General features: G+C 44.8%; 1 protein-coding gene across 1 annotated transcript in view; it reads left to right on the forward strand.

Annotated features, from left to right (window-relative positions):
- Positions 1 to 1,401: 1,401 nt before the first annotated feature.
- LOC120933437 (venom factor-like) overlaps positions 1,402 to 21,535 on the forward strand; it is a 161,180-nt gene continuing 141,046 nt past the window's right edge. The window contains exons 1-4 of the mRNA XM_040346654.1: positions 1,402 to 1,507; positions 13,370 to 13,556; positions 14,410 to 14,572; positions 18,894 to 18,964. Of these exons, the coding sequence (XP_040202588.1) occupies positions 1,443 to 1,507; positions 13,370 to 13,556; positions 14,410 to 14,572; positions 18,894 to 18,964 (486 nt within the window). The 5' untranslated portion in view covers positions 1,402 to 1,442. The remainder of the gene's footprint in view (positions 1,508 to 13,369; positions 13,557 to 14,409; positions 14,573 to 18,893; positions 18,965 to 21,535) is intronic.

A 21,535-nucleotide genomic window follows, 5' to 3' on the forward strand; every position in this document is an offset into this window, starting at 1 on the left:
AAAAACTCCCCCACCTGTCGCTTAACCACTTAAGGACCGCTGCACGACAATATACATCAGCAGAATGGCACGGCTGGGCACATCAACATATATGTACGTTGCCCCTTAAGCCCAGCCGTGGGGTCACGGGCGCGCGCCCGCGGCGCACTCCCGCAACCTGGTTCGAAGCTCCGTGACAGCGGGACCTGCGGACCCGAACGCTGCTGGAGTCCTGGGATCGGTCCACGGAGCTGAAGAACGGGGGGAGCTGTATGTAAACACAGCTTCCCCGTTCTTCACTGTGGCGGCATCATCGATCGTGTGATCCCTTTTATAGGGGGACACAATCGTCACGAGTTGTCGAAAGAAGCCGAACGTCGGTGCGCAGGAGCCCTATAGTGCCGACTCGACGTTCGGCTTCATTCGGCAACTCGTGACGCTCCTTATGCGATGGGGGGGTAGTTTTTGTCATCACGTCAATCACTAACTGCTGCATAGGAACGCCCACTCCCGCGGGATTCACTACCCGGAAGCCGGCTAAGAAAATAGCTATACGAGGTATATACAGCAAAAAAAATAACAAATATCTGCATACTGTCAATGTCGGTAGTGAGCTGGATGTAATGTTAGAATAATGCAACACCAATAAACGGGGCCTGCAAGGCCAGAACCATAATATCCGTATAAACGTACCACCATAAAACACTGTCATCCGTGACTCCTTTACATACGCTCATTTCTCTTATATTTTTTTTTTTTTGCAAAATTAGCTTGCTAAAACCAGACCTAAGGGGCGGGAGGGCGGGGAGCTCACCTGCTGGGGGCTGCTGCAGGCAAGAGGAAGCAGTTGGGAGGGGGAATCACTCCTTAACCCCCCTGTCACATGTCCCCAGTCCACCCCCTGAGCCTATCTATTGGCCCTATGCTGCCTGTGGAAAAACCTCCCCTATCCCAGGGAAGGGGAGGGGGGAAACCTGGAGGGGGGAAGACTCACTTAACTCTTCCCTGCCTGTGTGCCATCTCATATAGTCAGTGGCACCTAGCCCTATTTGGGCCGGTGCCAACCATCATTGTTATTTAAAATACATGCAACAGGAAGATGACTGTTTGGTGAATGTCAGTTTCGCTACTTTATAAATAACGTTCATAATGTGAATGAGCCTTCAACACAGAGAGGAGAATATTTTTTCTGTCTGCCTATCATCACTGTTCTGGTTCAGGGCCCCTGTTGTTGTGCAATTCTCTTTTGTGTGTGTTGGCTTACTGTAATTTCCCAGCAATGTGATGGACATTCTTGTATTTCTCAAGCAGGCTTTTGTTTGCTTATTTTGTCACCTAATCTCACAATGTCTCTCCAGTTACTGATTAAAGGGAATTATTTTGTCAGGGCACCAGCCCTCCCCTCAGTGTCCCTTTAAAGAAAAACCCTCCTTACAGAGGCTTCTCATTCCCCTGGTGGCATCATGGGGTGCAGAGCTTTGTGTCTCTTCTTGCTGGGTCTCCTGGCCGGGTCCACCTATGGACAATCGTAAGTATGACCTCCTGAATAGTGGATGAAAGTTGAGGATAGCCTTAGCAGTAAAGTCTGTTTATGTACTCATCCCATACCTAAAATGTTGTCAGATAATTGCTTTATCTGTAGGATGGCCTTTAATGGATTGATTTGCGAATAGCTTGTGGTTGTTGGAACACTTCTGATGCTAGAGGGCAATAACAATCTCTTCGGTGGTGGCTGGCATAGTTTTTGCATAGGGAAATATTCCAGCCTGTTTGAATACCCAAATCAAAAGGCGGTGGAGCTATATTCTCCCTAGCAATGTAAGGGACATTCTTCTCACTGATCACCAATGTAAGGGATATTCTTCCCACTGACCACCAATGTAAGGGACATTCTCCCCACTGGCTACCAATGTAAGGGACATTCTTCTCACTGATCACCAATGTAAGGGATATTCTTCCCACTGACCACCAATGTAAGGGATATTCTTTCCACTGACCACCAATGTAAGGGACATTCTTCCCACTGACTACCAATGTAAGGGGCATTCTTCCCACTGACCACCGATGTAAGGGACATTCTTCTCACTGATCACCAATGTAAGGGATATTCTTCCCACTGACCACCAATGTAAGGGATATTCTTCCCACTGACCACCAATGTAAGGGACATTCTTCCCACTGACTACCAATGTAAGGGGCATTCTTCCCACTGACCAGCAATGTAAGGGACATTCTTCCCACTGACCACCAATGCAAGGGACATTCTTCCCACTGATCACCAATGTAAAGGACATTTTTCACACTGATCACCAATGTAAGGGGCATTCTTCCCACTGATCACCAATGTAAGGGACATTTTTCACACTGATCACCAATGTAAGGGGCATTCTTCCCACTGACCACCAATGTAAGGGACATTCTTCCCACTGACTACCAATGTAAGGGGCATTCTTCCCACTGACCATCAATGTAAGGGACATTCCTCCCACTGATCACCAATGCAAGGGACATTCTTACCACTGACTACCAATGTAGGGGCATTCTTCCCACTGACAATCAATGTAAGGGACTTTCTTCCCACTGATCACCAATGTAAGGGACATTCTTCCCACTGATCACCAATGTAAGGGACATTCTTCCCACTGATCACCAATGTAAGGGACATTTTTCGCACTGATCACCAATGGACGGGAACATTCTTCCCACTGGCCACCAATGTACATAGTTATATAGTAGGTAAGGTTGAATAAAGACAATAGTCCATCCATTTCAACCTGTGTGGGTGTACGTGTGTCAGTGTCTATAATTATTTCCCATATCCCTGTATGTTGTGTTCTTTAAGATGCACATCCAAGAGTCTTCTAAAAATATCCATACTCCCCGCTGCCACCATCAATTGTGGAAGAGAGTTGCACATTTATTGCCCTGACAGTGAAAAACCCCCTGTGCCGTTTAAGGTTAAACCGCTTCTCCTCCAATCTCATTGTGTGGCCCTGTGTTCTCTTACACTCCCTGAGACTGAATATATTTTTCCTATGCTGGGATCACCATTAAGATATTTGAAAATCGCTATCATGTCCCCTCTTAAAGCGGGAGTTCACCCAATTAGTTTTTTTTTCTCTTTTCCCCTTAGATGCATGCTCGTTTTGTCTAGGGGAATCGGCTAGTTGTTTTAAAAATATGATCCGTACTTACCGTTTACCATCTTCTCCGTCGCTTCCGGGTATGGGTCTTTGGGAGCAGGCGTTCCTTCTTGATTGACAGTCTTCCGAGAGGCTTCCGACGGTCGCATCCATCGCATCACTCGTAGCCGAAAGAAGCCGAACTTCGGTGCGGCTCTATACTGCACCTGCGCACCGACGTTCGGCTTCTTACGGAAAATCGTGACGCGATGGATGCGACCGTCGGAAGCCTCTCGGAAGACTGTCAATCAAGAAGGAACGCCCAGTCCCGCAGCCCATACCCGGAAGCGGCGGAGAAGATGCATCTCGTAAACGGTAAGTACGGATCATATTTTAAAACAACTAGCCGATTCCCCTAGACAAAACGAGCATTCATCTAAGGGGAAAATGTGTTCTCTATGGGTGAACCTCCGCTTTAAGCAGCGGTTCTCCAGCGAGAATAAAACATTTTTTTGTAGTAATTTCTCATAATTGAGGTCCTCCAATCCCCAATCTCTCCAGCTCCAGGCCATCCCTTCTGAGGACTGGTGACCAGAACTGGATGGAATACTCCAGATGTGTCCTAACCAGAGTTATATATAGTGACAGAATTATTATTTTATCCCTGGAGTATATCCCTTTTTTAATTTCAATAGTTTTTCATTGAGTGTACAGAAAAAGAATGAATATTTACAAAAACAATAAGACATCAATATGCCAATAAATATTCAATAAGTATTTGTTCGGTCAGAAGCAATAACAAACCTTACAACGTGGGTGGTAATCCATCACTACCGGTAACCTGATTGGCTGAAGCGTCATCGAGGGTGGGAGAAGACATCGAGGGACATGGAAGGAGGATGGCTGACCCCCAGAAAGGTAAGTGGGGGAGGGGAATTTTACAGGGCACAGCAGCGACAATGGGCACAGTGGCAACAATGGGCACAGTGGCATCAATGGGCACAGTGGCATCAATGGGCACAGTGGCGACAATTAAAGGGCACAGTGGCGAAAATTGGCACAGTGGCGACAGTTGATAGGCACAGTGGCTGCGTTTGATGGCATGACACAGTGGTGACAATTGATGGCACAGTGGCTGCGTTTTATGACATGGCACAGTGGTGACAATTGATGGCACAGTGGCTGCGTTTGATGGCATGGCACATTGGTGACAATTGATGGCACAGTGGCTGCGTTTGATGGCATGGCACAGTGGTGACAATTGATGCCACAGTGGCTGCGTTTGATGGCATGGCACAGTGGTGACAATTGATGGCATGGCACAGTGACTGTGTTTGATGGTATGGCACAGTGGTGAAAATTGATGGCACAGTGGCTGCGTTTGATGGCATGGCACAGTGGTGACAATTGATGGCACAGTGGCTGCGTTTGATGGCATGGCACAGTGGTGACAATTGATGGCACAATGGCTGCGTTTGATGGCATGGCACAGTGGTGACAATTGATGGCACAGTGGCAGCATTTGATGGCATGGCACAGTGACTGCGTTTTATGGAATGGCACAGTGGTGACAATTGATGGCACAGTGGCTGAGTTTGATGGCATGGCACAGTGGCTGAGTTTGATGGCATGGCACAGTGGTGACAATTGATGGCACAGTGGCTGCGTTTGATGGCATGGCACAGTGGCTGCGTTTTATGGAATGGCACAGTGGTGACAATTGATGGCACAGTGGCTGCGTTTGATGGCATGGCACAGTGGCTGTGTTTGATGGCATGGTACAGTGGTGACAATTGATGGCACAGTGGCTGCGTTTGATGGCATGGCACAGTGGCTGCGTTTGATGGCATGGTACAGTGGTGACAATTGATGGCACAGTGGCTGCGTTTAATGGCATGGCATAGTGGCTGCGTTTGATGGCATGGCACAGTGGTGACAATTGATGGCACAGTGGCTGCATTTGATGGGTCCAGTGGCTGCATTTGATGGGCACAGTGGCTGCATTTGATGGGCACAGTGAGGCTGCAATTGTTTTTTTTTTTTTTTCGTTTGCGCCCCCCCCCCAAATTTTGAGCACCAGCCGCCACTGCCCCAGCGGTTCTCCCCCTATCGAGTAGTTTGTATTTATGTATTTTGCCCCCAAGTGCATTGCTTTACATTTCTCCACATTAAACCTCATTTGCCATGTAGTTCCCCACTCCATTTTTTTGTTCAGGTCTTTCTGTAGAATTTCCTGCTTATTTTTGTATCATCCACAAATGGATCAAGCTATTTATCCCATTCTCTCTATCATTTACTGTATGAATGAATTTAATAGAATTGGTCCCAAGACAAAACCCTGGGGTACCCCGCTTACCACTCCAGACCAGTCTGAGTAAACGCTATTTATCGCCACCCTTTGGACACACCCCTGTAACCATTTTTGTACCCAAAAACAAACCTTGTGGTCCACGCCTGAAGACCTCAGCTTGTAAATTAAGCATTTATGGGGAACTGTATCAAAATCCAGATACACTAAATCCACTGGCCTTCCCCTGTCTAGGCTGTCAGCCTCTTTGTGATAATACAAACGCAATATTCCTCATGCACACGTTCCTAAAAATGCCTATTCGGTAATAATGGGTGTTGCAATGACCACAGACTGGGAACCGTAAACAATCCAAGTGAAGAGATGTCACCACCACACCAAGGATTCCTCAAGAAGTGTAGAAACCTTTATTCTCACGGTCACATGGTACGCTAACGGCAACGTTGCCTAATGAAGGAGCCCTGTGTGGCTCTGAAATGTTGCCTTATGTGTACCATGTGAGTACGAGAATAAAGCTTTGGACATTTCTTAAGGATTTCTTTGTGATAATAGACCCTTGATGTCTCCTCAAAGAGGTCCTGTCACTTGCACCATGCTATCCGTTAGGGGGCTTGTCTGCCTCTTTGTGTTAATAGACCACCTTTTTGTTATAGAAGTAAAGTTAAGCTGCCCATATATTATACAATTTTCTTATTCAATTTCCTTTAGACTTACCTTCAACTATGTAGTGCAAGGGCCTGTCTGATTGCATACAAACTGAAAGGCCCGGATTCACATACATCTTACGCCGACGTATCTGTTGATACGCCGCGTAAGTTGTAGGATGCGCCGTCGTATCTCTGTGCCGTATTCTCGAAACCAGAAACGCCTGAATTTGGGCTTGATCCGACCGACGTAAGTCTCCTTACGCTGTCGTATCTTGGGTGCATATATACGCTGGCCGCTAGGGGCGCTTCCATAGATTTCCGCGTTGAATATGTAAATGAGTTAGATACGCCGATTCACGAACGTACTTGCGCCCGTCGCAGTAAGCTACACCGTTTACGTAAGGCGTACGTCCGTCGTAAGTTTACCCTTCATAAAGCAGGGGTAAGTCGTTCGTTCGGCCATGCATTTACATGGGGTCACGCTTCATTATAATACAACACGCCCACTACCAGCCTACTTTTAATTAGGCGGGCTTACGCCGGCCATTTTACGTTACGCTGGCGTAAGAAAGGGAGCAAGTGCTTTGTGAATACAGTACGAGCCACTCTCGGTTACGTCGGCGTAGCACATATCAGATGCGCTACGCCGCTCTAAAGAAACGCCAGTCTTTCTGAAATGTTTAGGTTTGACCTCATATTATATGGTTTTGGTAAATCTAAAGGAAGATTGTATGAGAAAAAAATTCATAATGTATGGCCAACCTTACTTAAAATAAAAAAAAGTAAAGTTAAAAATGTTAAAAAAAAACAAAAAAACATCTAAAAATGTTTTAAATTCCCCTACCTTGCATATACTGTATGGGCCAAATCCACAAAGCAGATGCGCCGATTTAACTCGAGATTTCTAATTTTACACGGCGCGTATCTTTGCGCCTGATCCTCAAAACGAGATACGCATGAAATTCCGGTATTTCCGTCCTACCTAAAATAATTACACCGGCGCTTCTTTGTGCGCAAATTACGCTAGACACGCCGCTGTATTTGATAGGCAAAGATGCAAATGAGGGAAATAGGGCGATCCACAAAATTAAGTGTGTGCGGCGTAGATTACGACCTGTGCGCTTCTGTTAGTTTCCCGGAGCAATTTTACACTTTATAAAAGCAGCCCTAATGTTACACATGCCGTGTAAAGGTCAGCTAAAGCAATACCATGAAGGAAGAGCTGACCACACACACTTGCTGGACTACAATCTGTATGCCACCATGCCAGGGGCATCCATGCCCCTATTTATAATAGTGACTTTAGTAACCCAGGGTACCCCCTCTTCTGAGGGAACAGCAGTCAGGAGACGCCTCGCAGAATGCATATTTGCAGAGTAAACGCACATTAATGATGTCACAATGAGAATGCATGAATGCACGCCACTGTGGTCCCTAGCACAGACACATCACATGCACATCTAATTGGATTAGATCCAAGTACCCCCCCCCCTTTGGTACTTGGGAGCAGCAACGCCACGCCACGGCTCCAATTATGTCACTGTGCATTTATACACCATTCAGGAACCTGAGATCACTTCTCCCTGGTCCTGGGGATCCCTTCTCCACCAAAACTGAAGGTGACACCCTTATTTTATCAGGAATGCCACCCCCCACATTCACACATCATTCACACACATAAATCAAATCATAAGTACAGAATACCAAATGAAATAATAAAAAAAATAAAAAAACATAAAAATAAAAAAACAAAAGTATCCCTGCTAATTACTTATCAGGGGCGATTGCTACGCCTTGGCTGGCCACGGGCACGGGCGCGGCCACGCCCTCGCGGAGGATGTCCATTGGGGGGGTGTGAGCTGGGGAAGGAGGAGCCTCCTGGGGGGAAGGGGAAGGAGGAGCCTCCTGGGGGGGGTGAGCAGGGGAAGGAGGAGCCTCCTGGGGGGGTGAGCAGGGGAAGGAGGAGCCTCCCCTGCTGGCCTGCCCTCCAAGGTCACTGCAATTCTACTGAGACAGGCAGTGAGGGCAGCCGCATTGGCCTGGCCAGACCTAGTATTGTCCTGCACAGCCTGGGTCAGGGCAGTCACCTCCCGGGCCACACCTGTTGTGGCGGTCTGTAGGTCGTTCATGCATGTAATGACCGCCACTGAGTTGGTGGCCACATCACCGACTGCCTTCATCATTACACCCAGGCTGTGCTCCATCTGGGTCATTTTTTGGAGCATTTTATCCAGAGTGCGGGTCTGCCGGGCATTGTCCCTCAGCAGACTGACCGGCAGACGCTCGGCCACCTCCATGGTGTCCTGGGTCGCCATCCTGCCTGCCCCTGAGGCTTGTGGCCTGGGAGGAGGGGATAGAGTGACCCTTGTGGGTGGAGGCCTGTTGGGGGAGAAGTGGGAGGGGCTACCCCTGATGGTGGCCTGACTGGTGCCAGCCTCTGGGGTAGCCTCAGGGGAAGACTCAAAGGTCATCATATCAGACGCCAACAGGACTTCCCGGCCAATCTGAATATTTTCTTCCTCCTCCCCCTCATCCTCCTCCCCCTCATCCTCCTCCCCCTCAACCTCCTCATGAGGGGAGGTTTGGCCACTCCCCTCCCCTGGGGAATCCTGCCCTTCTTGGGAGTCATCAGCAGCCTGTCTTGGGGGTGGTGCAGCAGCCTGGCCTGATGGGCCAGCAACCTCCTGGCCTGATGGGCCTGCAACCTCCTGGCCTGATGGGCCTGCAACCTCCTGGCCATCTGTGGTGGACACAAAACAATCACAGGTTTGAGGATCCACACACTTGGCACATCTTCCCTTCCCCCACCCACACATGCTTATCACCAAAAAACCAAAAACTTACCTGTCCTCACAGGAACATCTGACTGATAGCCAGGCAGGCCCACCACCTGCTGTGTGTGGAAACACTGGGCCACTGCCCATTCCTCCTCCGTCAGTCTGACTGGGCAGGGTCCCCCTCCTCCAGTGCCCCTGGTATGGGCGTCCATCTTTGCCATCTTATTGCAGACGACGCTCCTAAGGTCGTTAATTTTTTTCTGTATGCCAGCGGGGGTCCTGGTCTCCCCCCCCCCCCGCCGCATTGACCTGATCCGTTATCCGTTTAAGGAGCTCCTTCCTCCTGGCCGGGGGGGTGTTCCGGCTCTCAGGGCCATGCAGATATCGCCCATATCGCACGATGCCCCGAGCAAGAACTTGCTGCTCTCCCAGGGTGAAATTAAGCTTCCTGCGCTTGGGGGCCATCACAGACACCACCCAGCACCAAGAAACTCACCCAAAAAACAATCACCAATACATACCCAACAAACAGACAAAAATACACACCCAAGAAACAGACAAAAATATACACCCAACAAACAGACAAAAATACACACCCAACAAACAGACAAAAATATACACCCAAAACACAGACAAAAATCTAAACACACAAGCAGACAGCTACTATAAATTCAAAATAAAACACGAACAAAAAACAAACAAAATACAAGCACAAAAAAAAAAACAGCAAAAACAATAACAAACAAATTAACAAAATTCACTTATCAAAAACAAACACCAACTAGACTCTCCAACTCCTCAAACACTTTTCTCACAAACACAACTTAACAACACACCAACAAACGTTAAGAGCAGAAGCAAATTGCTCATGGAAAGGAAACACTGGGATATACTTTTGCAAGGGAAGTGTGTTTGACTGGGGCTTTTTATACACAGGGCGATCCTCAAACTAAGTACGCTTGGCCTTTTACCTATCTCACTGATTGAGCCGAGCAAAGTTCTGCACATGCGCAGTGAGCAGCAGATTCGTGCACGCATGCGCAGTACGGCCGGCCCTTCATTTGCATGGGGTCACGGCTCATTACAATGAAGCACGCCCACTTCCTTCCCACTTGCAATAACCCCGCCTTACGCCTCGGAATTTAAGTTACGTAAGCGCAATTTTGTGCGCAAATGCGCTGTGGATACGGCACTTACGACACCAACTTAGGGCGCCATAACTTAAATGACATAAGTTTTGAGTAACTTAATTTGCGCCGCTGGCTGTGGATTTGGCCCTATGTGCCTACTAATGCAAGTGTCTGGTGCGCACACAAACGTAAATGATGATTACACAACACATATTAGGCATTCCAATGCATGCTGGAATGAAAGCAGTAATTGTAGGGCCATCATTCACGGTTAGGCTGGGTTTACACTGGTACAACACGACAGTCATACAACTTTCATCCTACTTTGCTCTGCAACATCAGTCCTACAATGGTCCTACATTGGTCCTACATCCATCCGACTTTCATGAACAGGATACTACTTTGATCCAACTTTGTGATCGTCTGACTTGTCCTTTGACCAATCAAAACAATCACAGTGTGGGATAAATTCCTTTTACTGCTGCTGTAATCACCATGCCAGATGTCAAAAGTTGGATGGTAAGGACAAGGACTTGTGCTGGACCACTTAAGATGGCTCTCATAGGGAATCATTTATTTTCACACGTCATGTGACATGAGCTCCCAATGTCAGAGCGTTTGTCGTACCAGTGTGAACCCAGCCTCAATGTGTTTTCCTTCCGTAGGGGCAGTCTGTTTCCAATCGAGTCTGGACAGGCCTCCGAAACAGGGATTGCAGTTGGGTTATTTTGCTTTGCGGGGTGGTTATGTTTAATTGTATGATGTTGTAGCAGTTGGCAGGGGTCTCAGATTCTTGGAAGGCAGTGACGGTTTTAAGTTGGGAAAACGAGGGATGGGGCCCATCTCAGGTATAGGTGTTTCTACCCTGGCAAATTGAGCTAGTAATGGTTTAAATGAGTATTTGGCTGTATCGCGGGTGTCTTAACCACTTGCTGACGGCCGTACGACTTTGTACGGCCTCAGCGCGGCTCCCAATTTCTAACAGGCCGTGTTTTTACGGCCTCTCCTTTACACGTTCCCCGCGCGCGCTCCCGAGCGCGCGGCGGGGAACTTCTGTACTGGCCGTGTCCCTTGGATACAGCCAGTCACAGATCGCCGTGAACGGCCAATCGGAGCGGCCGTTTCCTAGGCGATCTGTGCGGCCAATGAGAGATGATCTCATATGTTTACATATGAGATCATCTCTCATTCCCGGCTCTCGCAGACAGCGGTGCTGTCAGGGGAGAGAGGAGACGGATCTGTGTCTCTTCTACATAGAGACATAGATCGGTCACCCCCCCAGTCACCCCCCCTCCCCCACAGTTAGAACACTAATTAGGGTACACATTTAACCCCTTCCTCACCCCCTAGTGTTAACCCTTCCCTGCCAGTCACATTTATACAGTAATTAGTGCATATTTATAGCACTGATTGCAGTATAAATGTGAATGGCGCCAAAAATGTGTCAAAAGTGTCCGATGTGTCCGCCATAACGGCGCAGTCCCAATAAAAATTGCAGATCGCCGCCATTTCTAGTAAAAAAAAAGCATTTATACAGTAATTAGTGCATATTTATAGCACTGATTGCAGTATAAATGTGAATGGCGCCAAAAATGTGTCAAAAGTGTCCGATGTGTCCGCCATAACGGCGCAGTCCCAATAAAAATCGCAGATCGCCGCCATTTCTAGTAAAAAAAAAGCATTTATACAGTAATTAGTGCATATTTATAGCACTGATTGCAGTATAAATGTGAATGGCGCCAAAAATGTGTCAAAAGTGTCCGATGTGTCCGCCATAACGTCGCAGTCCCAATAAAAATCGCAGATCGCCGCCATTTCTAGTAAAAAAAAAAAATTATACAGTAATTAGTGCATATTTATAGCACTGATTGCAGTATAAATGTGAATGGCGCCAAAAATGTGTCAAAAGTGTCCGATGTGTCCGCCATAACGTCGCAGTCCCAATAAAAATCGCAGATCGCCGCCATTTCTAGTAAAAAAAAAAAAAAAAAAAAAATAATAATTCTGTCCCTTATTTTGTAGGCGCTATAACTTTTGCGCAAACCAGTCGCTTATTGCGATTTTTTTTTTTTTTACTAAAAATATGTAGAATACGTATCGGCCTAGACTGAGGATAAAAAAAAAAAACGTAAAAAAAAAAATTTAGCTATTTATTATAGCAACAAAGTAAAAATATTTTATTTTTTTTCAAAATTGTCGCTCTATTTTTGTTTATAGCGCAAAAAATAAAAACCGCAGAGGTGATCAAATACCACCAAAAGAAAGCTCTATTTGTGGGGAAAAAAGGACGTTAATTTTGTTTGGGAGCCACGTCGCACGACCGCGCAATTGTCAGTTAAAGCGACGCAGTGCCGAATCGCAAAAAGTCCTCTGGTCAGGAAGGGGTTTAAGTGCCCAGTAAGGAAGTGGTTAATAGTGGTAGTCCTCGAGCTGGTGTAGTTGAGGCTGAGAGCCTGGAAGTCTATTATGATAGTGATACAGCCAATCAGTGGAATATAAGTTGCCTTCCAGGATCCTAAATGTTAATAAATTTAATTTCTGTACTGAGATGGTGTTACTGATATTTCAGATATGTAAATGAAGAAAAATATATATTTGTGAAAGAGTTGTATTTTATTTGTTAATTAAATGGCTGCCATGACCTAAACACTTACAGACCAGAAGATTTTCCTGCTTAAAGGGGTTGTAAGCCCTCACCGTTTTATACCTTAATAGATTCTAAGCATTAAGGTCAAAAGCCTCCTGTGCTGCAGCAGCGACCCGAGCCCTCCTTATACTTACCTGAGCCCTGTAATTCCCACAACGGGAAACGAGCACACCAGCTTCCAGCCGATGTCTTGTGTCCTGATTGGATAGATTGATAGCTGCTGTCAATCAAATCCAATGACATAAGCTCCAGTGGGCGGAGCCGAGTCCTGCTGTCTCTGTCTACGGTTGCAACAGCAGGAAACGGGAGCACGCCCGTGCGGGTATCCACGAAGGAGAGCGCTTCTCCGATGGGACATTTGAGAAGAGGAGGAGCTAGGAGCACCACAGAGGGACCCCAGAAGAGGAAGATCGGGGCCACTCTGTGCATAACCAACTGCACAGTGGAGGTAAGTATAACACAAACTGAACATTTACATCCCCTTTAATGACCGGGCCAGTGGTTAAAACCCATAAAGGGAAACTGTGTGGTCATCTGTTTATAGGGAGTGATATGGATTGGTGGTAAAAGGTTTAAGCAGCTGTAATATTTGCATATACCTCAGTCAAGGCTTTAAAAGCGTCACCTATTGGGTTATCATAGTTTTCCCAATTTCACTGTCTTTATAGGTAGTAAAAAAAAAAACTATACATGACGACCTTTAAGTACAGATAACAAGCTTGCTAATTTATATCATGAATTTCTCTTTCACTCTACCAGGTGTACCCTGATGACCTCCAATGTGTTGCGGGCGGACAGCGAGGAGACTTTCTTAGTAGATGGACATGGCATAGCACTGGAGGGAGATATTATGGTCCAGGATTTTCCCAAGAAAAAAATTATTATTGGTCAGGGCAAGGTCTCAGTCAACAATGGAAATGGCTTTCTGGGAACATCCAAATTCTTGGTGAGTGCTTTCTTAGTTACTGTACATGATATATATATATATAAAACTATACTAAGAAGAAACCCCTCCAAATGATTGATTTTAGGTTTTTCCCGTTATGGGTACCATTAATACTACATTTTGCGCAGTTCAGTTTGGTGAAGGCCTTGTGTACAAAGCCAGCTCCTGCAAAACCAGATTGGTGTGGAGGAACTTGAATGGTCTGCACAGAGTCCTCATCTCAACCCTTTTGAACATCTGTGGGAATTGAGATGCCAATTAAGAGCCAGGTCTTCTTGTCCATCAGTACCTGACCTCACAATTTTTTATTTATTTTTGGCTAACTGGACACAAATTCCCACACAGCCCTTTCTAAAAGGCTTGTTGCCAAATGTGTGCAGGCTGTTACATCCACATGAGGGTGTAACCTCTATATTAATGCCCATGGTTTTGTAATGGGTTGTAACTTGTCCAACACACTCATAAAGATGTGATGCTGAGGTGTGCACATATGTTTGGTTATATAGTAAATTACATACAAACGAGATGTACCACAAGGGGAGTAGGTATTTCAGCCAGAGCTGTCATATCAAGAGAAATGTTTCCTGTTTGTCTTCTAGGACTGCAGCCAATTTCTAGTTTATAAATGTGCCCTGAAGTATTAATTTCACTTCTGCAAAGTTAATAGGCAGAGATTCCATGCAGGCGTGATAGTTTGTTTTGTAGCTACAGTATACAAATATGAATGATTAGAGAGCTTTTATTGGTCTGTGAAGCAGAGCTTCTCATGGGTCTTTGCAAAGACTTATCTGTGTTATCAAGTTTTATTGTCCTATTACTTGACCTCATGTAGCTGTGTTTAAATTCCCCCTAGGTTCCATCAACTAACCTGGAGAAAGACCCAGAAAAGAAGCAGTTTGTCTACGTCATTGTGCGTTCCGGCCCCTGCAACTTGGAAAAGGTTGTTCTGGTGTCCTATCAAAGCGGTTATATCTTCATACAGACCGACAAACCCATCTACACTCCAGGATCACAAAGTAAATATGACAACCGCAGGAGAAAGAAATGCTATTGGTATTCCTAAAATATAAAAAGGAAAAAAAAATGTGCTAACCTGAGTGATTCAAAGTGACAGTGTGCAGCAGCTCCCAATAACCTAAATAGTAAAAGCTCCTAGTGAGTGAATACAAAAGAATAAAGTGTGCATACACTGAAAAAAAAAAAAAATATATATATATATATACAGCCCTCAAAATTTCCACTCGCCTACTAGCATTTGGCGAGTGGATTTAAGCTGGGGGCGAGTGATGACATGCCTGCATGACCAATCTCCCTCCAATCTGTGCCTACACTTAGAGTCCCGATGAGATTGGCGGCCGAAGAGGAAAGGTGCATGCTCGGGAAAAGTAGTCTGGTGAGCCGCGCACAGGCAGAGCAGTACACAGGTGCTCTCCTTACAATTCTCATTAAGCCATGGGACCTAACAGTATGACCTCTCTGAGCCTGCCCCCCTCCCCCGGCCCCCAGACCAATGTAGCTGGAGAGCAGAAAGTAATGAGTGAGGTGGAGGATTGCCAAAATTACCACTCCGGTGCAGCGCTCACTGAAAATTGCCCTGACATGAGAGTGGCAGCCTTCTAGTTTGTGCAGTTTTCTTCTCCTTGTGCTCTATGTAAGTGTCCAACAGTTTAGCCTGAGCACTGTGAACAGACTGGTCTCAATGTGTGCTGTGCGCTGTCAGTGTGCGCTGTGCTATGGTGTCAATGGCTGTGCAGTTGTGTGGATCTCAGCGCTGGATTGTACTCCCTCCCGCTGTGCTGCAGCTCCTCTCCTCTCTGCCAGCCTGAATAAAAGGGGGAAGTGGGGACATGCAAGTGTGGAGCCGAACACACAGGCTCCTGATGATGAGATGAATGGGAGAGAGAGAGAGGATGGATGGGAGTTGCAGAGGAGACAGCAAGAGAATGGGGAAGAGACACAGTTCTAGTGCCCTGTCCCTCTAGTCTGCCCCCAGTGCCCTGTCCCTCTGGTCTGCCCCCAGTGCCCTGTCCCATTTTGTTAAAGTTGTTGTTGGTAATATTTAATTTTGTAACTTGATTCTGCATAAAACATTGTCATTCCATGAGATAATCTACGAGGGCGTGTTTACGGGTGCAATTAGGCACAGGGCAGTGTATGAATTAGGTGGGGCAACTGGTGGCGAGTAACTCTTGAGGCCTGGCTAGTAGCTCAGGACTTGAAATTTTGAGCCCTGTATATATATATATATATATATATATATATATATATATATATATATATATATAGATATACTGTATATATATATATATATATATATATATATATATATATATATATATATATATATATATATATATATACATATATATATATACACTGTATATATATATATATATATATATATATATATATATATATAAAATCTCCTTGGTGTGCAAAAAAGTATTCATGAATACCCATCAAGGTGCAATGTGAAAAATATATTAGAAAATAATATATTAGCATAACTACCAGTATATATGAATAAACCAAAAAAACAGTAAAAGTCCATATAGATATCACAAAGTAACCACGTTATAAAAAAGCATTAAGTCTTCTGATATTCTGATATTCCAATACTCTGATCAGGGATATGATATCAAAGCTGCTTACCAGATTTTTGGGATCTCAGGTAATAGAGATCAAATGTGCTTATGTATCAGCCTGCCGGCAGGAATGTGATCCGCCTGTGGTCTGTTTCAGAGAAAGGGTATTCCACCAGCCACAACAGGATATTCCATTACAAAAGAGATCTTATACCGGGAATCGTTCACACAGCTCTGAAGCGGCTGCGGCGCTAATTGCACATGAGTGCTGTGCATCTTCTGGTCCGTTTCAGGTCCAAATTCAGCCCAAAATTTGGACTGAAATCAGACCTGAAACAATGTCCCCAATGGTGAAATTCTTCCTGACTTGCTGTTCTGGTTGAAAGTGATTAGGTATCCCGGAATCAAGTCAAAACCTGCTGTATGATAGCGAATGGCAGCAGCCTCTGCCTGGACTACCATTGCCTGGAGCATAGACAAGCTCCCCTCCCAGCCAGCACTTACAGCGGTGGGCAAAGGACTTCATTGTCACACAGCCTGAGCAGCTTACACACAAATCTTGGTTTGCAGTTACTGTTCTGGCTATCACACAGAAAGTAGGGAAAAATAATCCCAACGGGAAAATAGACCACAATATAGTTCTTTACAGTGGACCCTCAGATTACGAGCATAATCCGTTCCAGGAGAATGCTTATAATCCAAAGTACTCGCATATCAAAGCGAGTTTACCTATAGAAGTCAATGGAAACGAAAATAATTTGTTCCGCATTGACTTCAATTGCATGCAATACCGCATGTGGTCAGAGATAGGGGGGCGCCGGAGAACCTCGGAAACACACGGAAAGGCCCGAGGACACTTCGGCTGACCTCGGAAAAGGCTCGGGAACTGAGAATTTCCGTGTCTTTCTGAGCATTTCCGAACAGCTCCGAATGGCGCCGGTCGGCTCCAGCGCCCCCCCCCCCACCTCAGGCCAAACGCAGTACTACACACCACTTTGGCATGAATCCTGCTAGTTTTTAAAAATATAGTGCTCGTATTGCAAAAACGCTTGTTAACCGCATAACTCGCAATTCGAGGTTCCACTGTATTACTCTTTACAAACTTTATAGACACTGGCTTGAGTTCCAGCAGAGGGGCTATAGGGACCTGGAAAGGCAATTTTCCCTGGGAACCATGGTAGCTCTTAGCACCTCTAATTGCAGTGCAAAGAGCAGCCCTGGCCTATTAATAATTATTTGCCAAGCCATCTGAGCCTTTTAAAAACTCCATGCATTCGCAAACGTATTTATTGATTTTATGTCCTCATAGATAACTTTTACAAATATCACATTATTAGGCAAGTGTCTAAAGTCTAGTATTTCAGTGGAAATTTGAGTTACAGAAAACCCCCAAGTACTGTGTAACTCTGATGCAATCTGAACCCATTATCTACAGTATGTTAGTTTGCTAATTTAAGTAAAAAAAAAAAAAATCTGCCAATAAACGCAATGTAGTTGATTTACTAAAGACAAGTAGACTGTGCACTTTGCAAATGTAATTGCACTTTGCAAGGAAATTTGCTCCAAAGCTTAGTAAATGAGGGGACGTTCTGCTGACTTCCTTCATTCAATCATGTGCAAGCAAAAAAATTTTTTTTTTTTTATCTTTCTTGCATGTGATTGGGTATTCTCTCTACAAAGTGAAGCTTCGCCTTGTTTACGAAGCTCTGGAGAGTGCAACTTACCTTGCAAAGTGAACAGCCTTCTTGCCTTTAGTAAATCAACACCCATGATATTCTATAATCACACAGTCATACCTGTTAATTTTAAGAAGCATAATGCAACCCCCACTCTACTTAAAGTATATGTAAACCCTACCAATGAACTGTTTTTATAATTATTCCCTTTTGGCCTCTTAAATATACCATTGAAAGTACCTTTGTTACAGTGTATCTTTTTGATATTTGCAAAAAAAAATACCAGTTGATTCTGCCAGAAATCCAGTGAGCTCTTAAAGCAAAGTTCCAGGCTTTTTATGTTTATTAAAAGTCAGTAGCTACAAAAAGTGTAGCTGCTGACATTCAATAAAAAGAAACTTACCAGTTCCACGGTCCAGCGATACAGCCGCCCGAAGCGTGGCTCCTCTCCGCCGGCGCCTCTATTGCCACTCTGGGCACCCGACCCTGATAGCTTTTGGGTTAGTGACCGGGCACACACTGCACATGCACGAGTCACGCTGCGCTCCCGGAATGGACAAGCGATCTCCTGGGACCTGTCACATGTCCCAGGAGATCGCCTAGAGGGAGGGGTTGCCTAGGTGGAGAGAAGGAGTCGCCTAGGCAGAAGAAGGAAGAGGGATAGGAAGTCCCACTCCTAACAAAGCCCCCACTCCCCCCCCCCAAAAAAAAATGACATGCCACATATGGCATGTAAGGGGGCGAGGAGTGCTTAAAGCGGAAGTTCCACTTTTGGGTTCCTGTACTGGGTTGACAATGTTGCACTGAAATATCAAACAATGTTATCGGCTCTGCCAGTTCACCTTTTTGTACTCTCTCCTCACTGAAAAAAAAATAATGCAGCCACCACATCTTAGGATTGGTGAGTTGTAATATATTACATTTTTGTTGTTTAGATACACTTTAAGCTACTTAGTTATAACTATTACTAATAGTATGACTATTATTGTACTATGGGATTTTTAACTGTCTGTAAATGAAATCATGTAATATTCAAATGTGGTACCTATAACATGCACTTTTCTCTTTGAATTCAGTTCTCTACCGAATCTACAGCATGACCCCAGACCTGAAGCCTCTAAACACGCCAATAGTCATAGAAGTTCTGGTAGGTCATTTTCTCTCTGTCCATATTCAAGCCTGTATTTGTTATATTATCTGATAAAAATGTATTCCCTAGTGTGTAATCATTGTATATACATTTCTTAAATTTTTTATTTTAATATTCCTTTACTTTGTACAAGGGGCCTAAAGCTGGGCAGTCACTTAAACATGAAATGAAATACGAAAAAGAGGAGAGGGGTAGCCTGTGGTTAGACAGGCTAAAGAGGTTACTTTGGCAACAAAATAATGATCAAGGCGGGAATAATCCAAAATGTTGTATTTATTCCAATATCAAAAAATTTATATATAGAAGATAAAGGTGCAATTATGGATAACCACTATGAAAAATGGTTTCAAAATCGGAAAATAATGGCTAAGGACATAGTTGACAAACAAAACACATAAATGTCTGGACATAAAGCAAAACACCAGTCCGCACGTGTGGTTCAGCCATGTGTTTATGAGCATCCCTTAAAAATGAAAGGCATAATTTAATCCTCTAAAGGAAAACGTCTATGTGAATCAGCATACAATCAGTAAGGATTCCCTTAATAGAGGCCAAATGGGTGCTGGACCAAGTTTGGGGTGAGGCGAGGGAGGCAGGGCGGTGGAGCCGTATGGTGTTGGGTTTACCTGGATAAGGTTGAAACAACGTATGCGATTGTATGTGGTGTATCGCATGGGCTGTGTCAACCATCAACTCAACCAACGTTGCAAACTGATATAGTGAGTAAGTTATTCAGAGGGTCAACTATGAAATGAAATACACCTTGTAAAGTGGTTGAGGATGGAAATATCAAACCTGTTATGGCCTGGGGGAAACAAATGTTGGTTGTTGCAATTGTTTATGGAAAAAATAAGCTTTAATACATTCTTGTGCACACAAACACAATATAATACCCTATTGTTTAATAAGATATAAAAGATGATGTTCCACTGAGTAAATAAATACCTAACATGTTTCTCTTTAAAATTGTGCCTGCCTCTTGAATAGCGACAAACTACGGTACCTAAAAATCTCCATAGGTGATGCTTTTAAAGCTTTTTCAGGTTAAAGTTTAGAGTTACACAGGGGGTCTGATGGTATAATTATTGCTCTCACTCTGACATTCGCGGTGATACCTTACATGTGCGGTTTAATCGCTGTTTTCATATGTGTGAGGGACCGATGTAAGCATTCACATTTGTGTGTGAACACGGGAGGATGGAGGAGCTTTTAGCAATAAGCATAATCAGCATCTCCTTATGGAGAAATCTGGGGTCTATTAGACTTGAGACCTTACATTAGTTTTTCTGTCACCAAAATATACAGGGATATGTGAGTTATTATTATTCTATTATTATACAGGATTTATATAGTTCCAACAGCTTGCGCAGTGCTTTACAATGTAGAGGGGGAGGACAATACAATCACAATACAGTTAAATACAGTAGGAATAGGTGGACTCTGCTCATAGAGCTTACAATCTAAAGGGAGGGGAGGGGGGGTACAAAAGCTAATAGCTGCGGGTATGATTTGGTGGAGGTGACTCTCGTACAGTTCTTGGGTGGAGGTGGGATAGGCTTCCCTGAATATGTGGGTTTTCAGGGATCGCCTAAAGGCAGACAGGGTGACGTGTGAATCCATAGTGACATATGTGCACACATGCAAATATAGATTGAGCTCGATTGACCTATGGGTTTATTCAGCCTTACCAACTATGTAATGTAATGTATGTGAAGAAAATCAATAAATACATTTAAAAAAAAAATTACAAAAAATAAATAAATAATAGAAGACCAAAAGGAATATTTGTTCATAGGCAGTTCTAATGGGCCTGTATCCCCTTCCCACTCAGCCCCGGTGTCCCTTAAATCCCCATGACTAAACTCTGGGGGGTGAGGCGAAATGTGTTGGGGAGCATGGCCTGGTTGGAGTCCAGGCTGAGGTTGCCACTCTGATTATTACCATAGGACCATATGGATGTATGGCACCAGGGATCACCTCTTTTCTCTCCCTTGTCCTTTAATAGGGTCAGTACAACCGGTAGGCAGGAAGGATCCCCCAATAACGAGACCATTGCTGTTTTTTTTTTTTTCAAATATAATCTTTATTGAATAACACCAAGGGAAGAGGTCCCATCACTACAGTCATTATAGTTACATTGAACTGGTTACAGACACTCCAACAGTACATTTCTCATATCTGGGTCTTTGCACATCAGAACAATACAAAATATAAACATTTAGGTAAGTGCACCACCCAGGAATCAAGAGTTTCCATCTTAGTGTAGACCTCTAAAGATACAGGGCCTCTCCACTTCCTTTTCACCTTTTCTTATGAAATCTCATAACAAGCTAAGTATAGATAAAAAAAAAGATAGAGAAAAGCAAAGAATAGGGGATAGCAAACACACCAGGGAGGGGGGGGGGGTCAATCCAGGGAGTGGGTGTTGGAACGGGCGATGACTCCGGCGCCATGCGGTAGTCCACAGCCGAGGAAGAACGCCGCATCGCCTGGGATTTCGTATTCCGTGAAGGTCTGTGTTATGCGGCGCACCTCCTCCCAAAAGCCCCTCAAGCCCAAGCAGGACCA

The sequence above is a fragment of the Rana temporaria genome, chromosome 3 (assembly GCF_905171775.1).
Source record: "Rana temporaria chromosome 3, aRanTem1.1, whole genome shotgun sequence".
Classification (NCBI taxonomy): domain Eukaryota; kingdom Metazoa; phylum Chordata; class Amphibia; order Anura; family Ranidae; genus Rana; species Rana temporaria.